This window comes from Pistacia vera, unplaced genomic scaffold (genome assembly GCF_008641045.1).
Source record: "Pistacia vera cultivar Batoury unplaced genomic scaffold, PisVer_v2 Contig437, whole genome shotgun sequence".
Taxonomy (NCBI): domain Eukaryota; kingdom Viridiplantae; phylum Streptophyta; class Magnoliopsida; order Sapindales; family Anacardiaceae; genus Pistacia; species Pistacia vera.
In genome coordinates this window covers 361,555-372,846 of record NW_022196265.1, presented here as the reverse complement: position 1 = coordinate 372,846, position 11,292 = coordinate 361,555, and the positions used below count along the sequence as shown (strand labels likewise).

Genomic DNA, 11,292 nt, shown 5'->3' with positions numbered 1-11,292 from the left:
TCATAACATATTAGTTCTTAAATAGACTTCATTTATTGCTCATTCTTTGTTGTGTCTAGAGTTGTTTAAGTGATTATAGCATTTGGGTTGTTGGAGATATTTTTATTCTACATTATTTTTTGATCTCCTATTCAATCCCCAACCCCCCCAAGGAGCATTTTCCATATTAGTGTTTTATAATTTTCTCAAATGAATCTAGACTTGCTTAAGTCTACATTTTCAAATTGATTTATATATATATCAATTTTCTTATTTATCAATTATTTATTTTTTATCACCTATCTCCAAGCCTATATGTAAAGGCCGGAGTTCTTTCATTCATGACATCATGAAATTCTCATTCAACCGATCATAAAATCATTGATCCATTGATCATTATTCTTTCATTCACCATCAAAATAGAAGTTGTGACTTTTTGGCTCCAAAACACCAAAAACCTAGCCGATTTTCTCCTTTCCATCAATTAAATTACTTAAATAATACATTCATAATCCCCAAGCACCATAGCCACAAAATTAGCCCTTAAACACCATACAAATCACCCCAAACAAATTAAGATCACTTCTTCCGCAAACATTGGAATACAATCATCTCTCTAGGTTTTTCCTATGCTGCATTTTGCCTTTTTTTTTTTTTTTTTTGTGGAGAGCTTTCATACTTTTACAGTCACAAGCCCCTTGGGTATCTTTTCCAGACATGCTTGCTTTTAGCAACTAGTTGGATGCTTGCCTTCCATATCTTTTCTCCACAAACTTTGCCCTTGGTCTTCTTCTGTTGACTTTAGTGATGATAAGGCTACAACAGGACACTTCTTGGAGTGAACTTTTATAAGGAGTTGCAGGTTGGCTCACCGTTACTTAGAAAACATGGTTGAGTCTAAGAAAAGGGGTGTGATAGACAAAATTATAATTCCTCGCAAGTGCATGAATTGCTATCGTAGTATAGTGTAAAAGCAAGGGTTGATCCCACTAAGAATTGTAAGTTATCAAGTAGTAATCAAATAAAGAAAACCAAATTAATCAACTAATTAATAATTCTAAAATAACAGTGAAATAACAAAAATTAACAATTAAAGCAAAGAAGATAATACAACGCGTGAGAAACAAATGGGTAAAGGTCTAGGAATCCAATTTCACCATGACTATCCTACTCTATGCCAATAATCTAACTATTGTTTTCTCAATTTAAATATAGGTCGATACTCAACAAATTAAGGTATTAGTATAGGGCATTCGTGAATAATCTAGTGCTTTCATCATTAAACTAGCTAGGGCATATAGTCTAGTCTAAATATTGAAAACCCATTAAGAATACGAGTACCCAAAGTTTACAAACCAATCTATATTTGTCAGGGCATATGTACAGACACAAACCATTCATTCACAAGAGCTATTCAAGATTAGCTAGGACGTATAGTCTAACCTTGACTCACACAATCAATTAATCATCTTATTAAAGATGATCAAGCAACAATAACGATTAAAGATTGAATAAACAACGATGAATGAAACTAAGATTGTATTGAGTTGATTAAACAAGTAATTTAAATTAAAAACATAGAGTATTCAAATTAGGTTACATTGGATGCCCTAGATAAGGGTTTAGTTACTCATAATTACAAGAGAACAAACCTTAATCTTACTCTTAATCATTTGGATCATAAATTCACAACAAATAATCAAGATTTAGTTCCTACCCTCTCAAAAACCCCTTCTCCACGATAGCCCAAATGTTTACAATGTTTGGAATGTGAATGAATACCTAAAACACAAATTTAGTTGCCCTTATATAGTTTTTACAAATAATGGCAATTTGGTAAATATTGGAAACTCAAATCAAGGTTGGAAATGCACAATTTTTGCATTTTGCTCGGTTAAACACCACAGCGCAACTTCTAGCAATTTGTGCTTCAAAAAAAAAAACCCAACCACGCCGCCGCGCAAGATGAATCAAACCGTGGTGCGAGTTGGATTTCGCTGATATATGCCGTAGCGCCATAAATCTACGTCGTGGCACAACAATGATAGTGCCGATTTGCGCCGTGGTGTGGAAAGCTGTGGCACAGCACAACCTTGAAGTTCCCTTTTTCTTCTTCTTGTCTTGATTCATTCGTACTCTTTTGAGTCTCAATGCTCCGAACATCAGCGTACATACGAATCATCAATTTTACACCTGAATTCCTGAAAATAAACACAAACCCGTGATTCTGAAGATAACAAAACATGCACGGAATATCATCATAAATAATGCATTAAACCATAAGTTCCCTACAATCTCATCCCCAAATCACTAAATATATATGCATTTCCAACACTTATCACAACCCCCAACTAGCTTATTGCTAGTCCTTACCAATAAAAGCGATCTAAAATAAAATCTAATCCTAACTAAACTATCCTAAACTAAACCATTTTCGTAGGTTACCACAATTGCATTTAGCGTATGCAATAAGCCTTTGAACCCCTAGCGCCCCCCCCCCCCCCCCCGCCCCCCCCCCCTAGATGGACGAGTTATAGTCTTATGAGGGTTTTCAGCGATGTTACCCACAAACATCCTAAAAGTCCTAACACACATATTCATAAGACAAAAATTTCCCAGATTAGTCAATAGAGGTGTCTCATAAATTGCATACACATGTAGTAAAACGAATAAGCAATAATCACCCACATATGAGAACACCCTAAACATCAGTTTCACCTTCTTTCTTAACTCTCCAACATCAGTCAATTCCACAATCCGCCAATCCTAGCCCTAGAGGGAGTTCCATATGCAACTTCAATAAAGAAAACAAATTTTTGATCTCATAAATATAAAAACTCTGAACACACAACTTCATAGGCCTACTTTTCATATTAGTCTCCACTAATATAGAACAAACGCACAACTTCAGATCATTAGGACTTAATTAAGCTTGTAACATTAGGCTAAGGTATTGGGTTATGAAAGAACATAAAGGATTCAAGCAATTAAGAGGAATAATCTTACCTTTGAAGAACATGATCGCTCAAAACAACTTATTCTCTCAAACCTTGAAACCTTTATTTTTTTATTTTTTATTTTGCATCACTCTTCCCAACCACAATCGAATCTATACCCTTTTCATACTTCCTTATTCGTTTTTTTTTTTTTAATAAGTAATTTAGGAAGCAATGATATCACCAAATTTCCTTTTTTCCAACACAACAACCCCCAACCAGTACTTTCAAACATCTTCACAATTTTATTTTTTTTAAACGATGCTTTCAATCACACACATTTTCACTTTCATAAATTCAGATTAAATCCTCTTAAAAGAATATCAAAGGTAGCAAATGTGTTTAAGGGTTAGATAGGGTAGGTTATTGCGAGATTAAAGGAAGAAAATCAAAGTTAAATATATACAATATCGGCACAACGGGGTGACTAAGGGTAATAACATATAGGGTTGGCTTAAAAGGCACAAACAGTCCTAAGATAACCTAAGTCATTTTAATTATGCATCATCTAAGATTTTGCCTCGCGTGATCATCAAATAGGATCTAGAATTTGGGGGATCTCACAAAGTTGTAGGAAGATTACACACAAAACGTCTCTAATTGCTAGGACTGGCCCACCAAACAAACCACAATCTTGAGAGTTTCAAACTACGGTAAAACCAACATCCAAAATAATTCCTAGACTAGAGTAAAAATTGGCTTCTTCTAGACGCTACATGTCATTGCAATCATGTTATATCATAGACATATTAAGTAAACCAGGAAACACAAGTTCCCACAAACTAGAAAAATTTTACAAGCATATTTCATATCTTTTCCCCACCCCCACCCCCAACCTAAATCCTATATTGTTCCCAATGTAGCCATCAAAACAAAGTAGAGGTAAAGGGAAAGAAACAAGTTACCCCCGTTGGTTACACTACAAGAAAAAAGCCCTTCCTTGACAGCTATTACCTATCAAGAAGGGGGTACAATGATAGTTTTTGAACTATCATTGTAGCCGCTGTCAAGGAAGGGTTATGACAGTTTTCAAGCTATCAAAGACCTCTTGACAGTTTGATAACTGTCAAAGATTTAACAGAATTTTAACCAATTCCTTGACAATTACCAAACTGTCAAAGATTTAGCCGAATTTCAAGGATTTGTTTTTTTTTTTTTTTTTTTTTTTAAAGAATTTTAGCCAAATTGTTGACAGTCTACGGTCTTCACACTGTGAAGATTTCTTTTGTTATTTTTTTTTTAAATTAGTAAAATTTCATTATTATTACGAATTAAATTATAGAATAGTCAAATGAAATGCTTCATAATATTTATCCTTCCAACAATTATCACAATTCAACAATACAAAATGAGACATCGAACAATTGATCGAATGGTACATACATTTAGGGGTGAGCACGGGTAGCGGGTAGAACCGGAACCTATGGGTAGAACCGCAATCGGAACCGGAACCTGAACCTACCCGAAACTGGCACTGTGCAGGTAGGTTCCGGTTCCATTTTATTAGAACCGACACTGTGCGGTTCCAGTTCTTATGTATGGAGGAATCAGAATTGGAATCGAAACTTGGAAAAAGAACCTAAAACGGGTACCCTATTTGGAACCTGTAGCGGGTACTTAGTTTAGAACCTGTTTTAAAACCTGGACTGCAATGAAATATTTGTGAAATATGAATAATGGGGGGTTTCTATTATTTTACATATAAAAAAATTTAAAATAGAAAAATTTAAATTTTCAGAATAACCTAATTAAATAAATATACAATTATACTTATTACATATAAATTACACCATATTAAAAACTATAATATATTAATATTAAAGTTTTGATTAATTAAGTAAATAATTGGAATTATGATCCAATTAAAACTGTTTTAAATTTTTAATGTTATTAAAAGAATTATTTTTGAATAAAATAGTGTATTTGATTGAATAATAATATATTTAGTTATTTACTTCAATTATCAAGTCCTAAGTGTATATATAGTAAATTAGCAATTAATTAATTATATATTATAAATTGATAAACATTAATAAATTTTATTACTAGTTAAATATCATACTTAATCAATTATAATATTACATTATAGTTAAATGATTACTTAATTAATTATAATTTTATAACATTACTTAATTGATTTATAGTATAATTAATTATAGCATTACATTAATTGACTACTACTTAATTAACTGACTTATAAGTTATAACATTTAGTATATTACTTAATTAAATAATTAGAACTTTAATTAATTATAGCATTACATTATAAATTTATGGTACAATTACTTAATCAATTATAACATTTCATTATAAACATTAGTACAAACTTAATTACATGATTAAAATTTTAATTAATTATAATATTACATTAAAGATTTATAGTATGATTACTTAATTCACTATAACATTACATTATAGTATAATTACATAATTAATTATAACATTGCATAATTAAATGATTACTTAATTCATTATGACATTATATTATAAATATTAGTAATTACTAATTTACTACATAAACATTAGCACCATACTTAATTAAATGATTAGAAATTTAATTAATTATAACATTACATTATAAATTTATAATACGATTACGTAATTAATTGTAGCATTACATTATAATTAAATTATTACTTAATTAGTTATAACATTCTATTATAAACAAATTAATTATAATATTATATTAAAAATTTATAGTATGATTATTCGATTCATTGTAACATTTCAATATTTCATTATAGTATGATTACATAATTAATTATAACATTACATAATTAGGTGATTATTTAATTGATTATGACATTATATTATAAACATTAATTATAACATTATATTATAAACAAATGATTAATTAATTAAATGATTAGAAATTTAATTAATTAAATATTACATTATAATTAAATAATTACTTAATTAAATTATAACATTATTACATTACATTATATTATGATCACTTAATTAATTATAGTATTACATAGTTAAATGATTACTTAATTAGTTATAAATTTATAACATTACATTATAAATATTAGTAATTTACTACATTGTTACATTATTTAATTAAATGATTAAAAATTTAATTAATTATAATATTACATTAAAGATATATAGTCTGATTACTTAATTTACTATAACATTACATTATAGTATGATCATATAATTAATTATAACATTACATAATTAAATAATTACTTAATTGATTATGAGTTATGTCATTATATTATAAACATTAGTAATTACTAATTTACTACATAAACATTAGCACAATACTTAATTAAATGATTAGAAATTTAATTAATTAGAAATTTATAATACGGTTACTTAATTAGTTAATTAATTGTAATGTTATATAATAATTAAATGATCGCTTAATTAATTATAACATTCTATTATAAAAGAAATTAATTATAATATTATATTAAAAATTTATAGTATGATTACTTAATTCATTATAATATGATTACATAATAGATGATTATTTAATTGATTATGACATTATATTATAAACATTAATTGTCACATTACATTATAAACAAATGATTACTTAATTAAATAATCAGAAATTTAATTAATTAAGCATTACATTATAGTCAAATAATTACTCAATTAAATTATAACATTATTATATTACATTATATTATGATCACTTAATTAATTATAACATTACATAGTTAAATAATTACATAATTAGTTATGAATTTATAATATTACATTATAAACATCAATAATTTACTATATTATTACATTACTTAATTAAATGATTAAAAATTTAATTAATTATAACATTATCTTATATATTTATAGTATGATTGCTTAATCAATTATAACATTCCATTATAAATATTAGTATATTAGTTAAATGATTAGAAATTTAATTAATTACAATATTAAATTATAGATTTATAGTATGATTACTTAATTCATTATAACATTACATTATAATATTACATAATTAATTATAACATTATATAATTAAATAATTACTTAATTAATTATGACATTATAATATAAACATCAATAATTTACTAATTTACACAATACTTAATTAAATTATTAGAATTTTATTAATTATAACATTACATTATAAATTTATAATATGATTACTTAATTAATTATAGTATTTTATTATAAACAATATTACAATACTTAATTAAATGATTAACAAATTAATTAATTATAATATTACATTATAATTAAATAATATATTACTTAATTAATTATAACATTACAATTTACATTCCAGTATGATCACTTAATTAATTATAATATTACATAATTAAATGATTATTTAATTAATTATGACATTATATTATAAACATTAAACATAAGGATTTAATTAAATTATTAAAAATTTAATTGATTATAACATTACATTATTGTTAAATAACTACTTAAATATTTATAAGTATTTATAACATTACATTATAGTATGATCATTAAATTAATTATAACATTACATTATAATATAATAATTACAACATTAATATATCACATTATAAACATTATTAATTTATAATATTAAATTTACAGGTTATGAGTTACATTAGACACAAATGAATGAGTAATCAAAATTTATTAGAGGTGTAATTGTAAACTTTTAAGGTATTTTTGTCATTTTTTAAACTAATAGGGTGGTAATTAATTTTTTACAGGGTACCCGAGAAAAGAACCGGAACCTGCATTTTAGGTTCCGGTTCCTTGAATTGAAGAACCTGCACTATGTGGTTCCGGTCCCTTTTTTTGAGAACCTGCACTGTGTGGTTCCAGTCCCTTTTTTTGGGAACCTGCACTATACGGTTCCGGTTCCGATTCTCTCGAGAAATGCAAGGTACCCGGAATCGCTCACTCCTAATATATTATTGCTGCTCTGAGTAAACAAAATTGAACAGTATAAATTTTACAATATTGCATAAACAACAATGAAAAGTAATCAATTCAAAAATAAAAAGTTTGATACAAAGTTTTGCCCTCATTGGCCTCTAACATCACTGAAACAACAATAACTAAAAAAAGTTTGATACGTACATCGCCCTTTCTCCTCTGACTTCATCAACCTTTGCATCTTCGTATATTTCTTTCCCTAGGAACTATAAAAATAAACACAATATGACTAATCAACAAATATCAACTACATCCTATTATTCAAAACCAAAAAAAAAAAAAAAAAAAAAATAATAATAATAAAAAAATAAAAAAACTTACATTGTTTTTCAGTAATGCCAACCCATTCTCAAGTATATCTCTCTCATGTATCTCATTATATAAAACCCACATTCAACGCTTCCCAGTTGAATGGTCCCTACACAAAATTAATTCGAAAGTAAGCTTTAATATTCAAAAGGTAAAACAATATTATTAATTGAAAATTAATTGCTATTGATAATAACAATTCTACACAACATTGCATAAGTACCCAACACAACAACCACAAAGAAGCAATAGAATGATCACCCAGCAAGAGTTAATCAGCCCAAAACAAACCAATAAAACTAAAAATTGAATAAATATTAATGGCAGCCTATATCCTGTGCACCCCTAACTTAGATGTCGACTATAACCACTGTCTGGTATTTCAATATGAGTTCATAATATTGCTATCCTTAAAAGAAAGAGAAAGTTATATACTTACAGTCATTACTCCTATTGCTGCACTGACACTAGCCTCACCAAATAAAGCTGTTGCTACCTCAGTGACCAATGCAGTGGCTCCAATATTTGCCACACTGAATAGGTAAATAGAATCTATAAAAGAATTAATTTTCAAACTCAATATGAAAAGAAAATAATTAGTTACACTAACATCAAGGGGGAGGGTAATACGTTGTGCCAATGAGAATAGTCGTAAAAAACCGAGTAACATCACAGCGAAGCATTTTAAAGACACCATTATCAGGCTCTTTTTCTGCCAATTCCCGCACCTGAATCAAAATAATATCAAATGGCCAATTAGAACAAATAAAACTATTTGAAGAGATGGCAATCATCTACTTATACCAAAAAGTACCAGATGATGTTTCAGTTAACATCTTTTATGCTGAAACAGGTAATACGGTTTAGAATTCAAAGAGCTTGTGCTTATTTTATTAGTCCATATATTCTCATTCGGTTATCCCTCAACTTCAGCCAACTAAAACCCAAAAAAGAAATAGCATTCACAACACCTCAACGGAACAAGGTCTAATATTATACCCAACATAATATAATTGGACTTTATAAGTACATATGGTAAAGTAGCACTAGAACAAATAAAATTAAATAATCTGCTTTTCCAAATAATAACACAATGTGCAATAAATTGTTGTAGACTCCATAAACCACCAACATCACAATGACACCAAACTAAGCTAATATACTTCCAAGACCACAATAATAACAAACACTTAAATGCATAATTTGTGAAAACACAATTGCATAAACATTAAACAAACACAGACTAGCTCAAGAACTTTATACCTGCCAAGGCCAAAGAACGCAGACAACCCCAAAAGTGCAGCCAAAACCATTTTGTTCAAGTTCATTTCATAATCATTTTGCACAGCCTTGAATTGCTTGTTAGCAACCCTAAGTGTTCCCTGTAATACACCTTTCCTAATTGGAACCTGTCATAGAATTTCCTAGCAGCTTCATTGAACATTGTTGCTTGTATTTGTGTGCCCTGCACCAAACAAATCAATTTTAACCATTCATCACTAACATGTTAAAAGACAATAATTTATAGTTAACATTATTATAATTTCGCATATACATGACCCTAAAGAAAAATTGTTTACGCAGATTAAACTTTTTGACTTACATCTTGATCTGTTAACTCCACATTGAAGACACACCCTTCTCCTCTTGCATTCTTGTAAGTACGCATGTTCCCTTTGCTTGTAACACGAACTTTTATTGTCCAATTGCCTAGGTAGGGATTCAAGGAACAAGAGGATGAACTCTTCTAGTCATAGCCATTCGGGCGACAGAAGCCATACTGAGATTTAGCAAATAAAACATCAACATTTAATTACCTATGCCAAAACCCAACAAAATACACAACATTTGGGTTACATTAAACAAAAAGGAAAAATACTCAATTTCCATGCTGTTCATGAACTGTTTGAGCAGCAGATTTAGCAACTATTTCTTGTTTAGGCTTCACGAAGCAGCAGGCACAAACTGCCAGTACACAAGATAAACGACGAGCTCCAAATCTCAGCTCATTAGCAAAATAACACCATCAATCATGTTCGTCACTGTCGCCATCTTCCGGTATCATTAAGGGCAGAAATGCTACAAAGCCTCAGATCTTGTCGCCAGCCCCGTCACACGTATGCGCCGTTATCGTCGCGCTCCTCCTCCTCTCAGTCTCTCCCCTCCACACGTGTCTCTCTCAACTGAACACCTCCTTGACCGCCCCAAGCCTCTGCTAAATGACAGTGCCTCCGATTCTGAGGGCTTCAGTTCCTCCATCGAGGACAAGATCAACGAACTCTAAAACGTCGATGAAGGACAAGAAAACGACGCCGTGGATGTCGATACTCAAGATCAAGTTCACGACTACTGTAAGGTTTCCTCATCTGGCTATTATTTCGATCACGTGATTGGATCAATCAAGCGTGCATTTAATAAAAGATCAATTGATGATGGAATTTTGATCACTGGAAGAGCGAGAAAGAGAGATTTTGGGCGGAAGAGAGGGAAAATTTTCTGGTTTTTTGGCGAAAGAAATGGGATTTTGGGCGCATGAATTTTGGCCGGAAGTGATGGTATTTTAATATTTTATAACCCTAAACCAGCTTTGACTTAATGGAAAGAGGGTGGGAAATTTGCCATAGTGACAACTTTGAGGTGGGAAACTTTGCCCTAGTGAAATTTTATTTTTTGTTTTTTTAACTTAATCCTTTACCGTTAAAAACTGACAATTAATAACTGTTAAGAATTTTGTAAAACAGTCCAAGATTATTTCAAATTCTTGATAGTTCATAAATTATCAAGAATTTGTTAAAAATTAATTTTTTTGACCTTTTTAGAACAGTCAAAAAATTATGTGAAATTTTCTATCAAGGAAAGCCGTTTTTCTTATAGTGTTAACAAATCAGAAAGGATCGGAAGTAACTCTATTAAATGTGCATCTTGTAATCAACATGAACATCTACCAACACAAAAAAAAAAATGAACACATGGTGTCTTTAGAATAGAATCCATGTTGTTTGTTAATAAGTATGAGTTCATGGAAATAGAAATAAACAAAAAAACAATAAAGATATAAAATCAACAACTAGAGTAAATAAAGTTTATACAAAAACAAAAAACATAACGAAAGCAATAAACAAAC

At 29.1% G+C, this 11,292-nt stretch overlaps 1 protein-coding gene across 4 annotated transcripts; it reads right to left on the bottom strand.

Moving 5' to 3' along the window:
- Positions 1-7,690: 7,690 nt before the first annotated feature.
- LOC116144029 (DUF21 domain-containing protein At1g55930, chloroplastic-like) lies at positions 7,691-10,756 on the bottom strand. 4 transcript variants are annotated; one of them, XR_004130205.1, is made up of 7 exons: positions 9,772-10,749; positions 9,432-9,633; positions 8,799-8,896; positions 8,608-8,701; positions 8,181-8,277; positions 8,004-8,065; positions 7,691-7,845 (listed from the first exon to the last, which is right to left on the bottom strand). XR_004130205.1 is itself a non-coding variant. In XM_031429483.1 (6 exons), the coding sequence occupies exons 2-5, from the start codon at positions 9,494-9,496 to the stop codon at positions 8,236-8,238; spliced, it is 318 nt and encodes a 105-aa protein (XP_031285343.1). In that variant the 5' UTR covers positions 9,497-9,633; positions 9,772-10,756; the 3' UTR covers positions 7,889-8,065; positions 8,181-8,235. The 4 variants fall into 4 exon arrangements, 1 of the variants encoding a protein (XP_031285343.1); XR_004130206.1 differs by lacking the exon at positions 7,691-7,845 and having other exon boundaries at positions 7,889-8,065; positions 9,772-9,948; positions 10,048-10,749; XR_004130204.1 differs by lacking the exon at positions 7,691-7,845 and having other exon boundaries at positions 7,889-8,065; positions 9,772-10,747.
- Positions 10,757-11,292: the final 536 nt, after the last annotated feature.

Bases quoted from the DNA above. Each gene is read 5' to 3' on its own strand.
- LOC116144029 (XM_031429483.1), bottom strand. From the start codon at position 9,496: ATGAACTTGAACAAAATGGTTTTGGCTGCACTTTTGGGGTTGTCTGCG. The intron at 8,897-9,431 runs GTATAAAGTTCT...ATTTTGATTCAG, and splicing joins GCGTTCTTTGGCCTTGGCAG to GTGCGGGAATTGGCAGAAAA. The intron at 8,721-8,798 runs GTATTACCCTCC...ATTCTTTTATAG, and splicing joins ACTATTCTCATTGGCACAAC to ATTCTATTTACCTATTCAGT.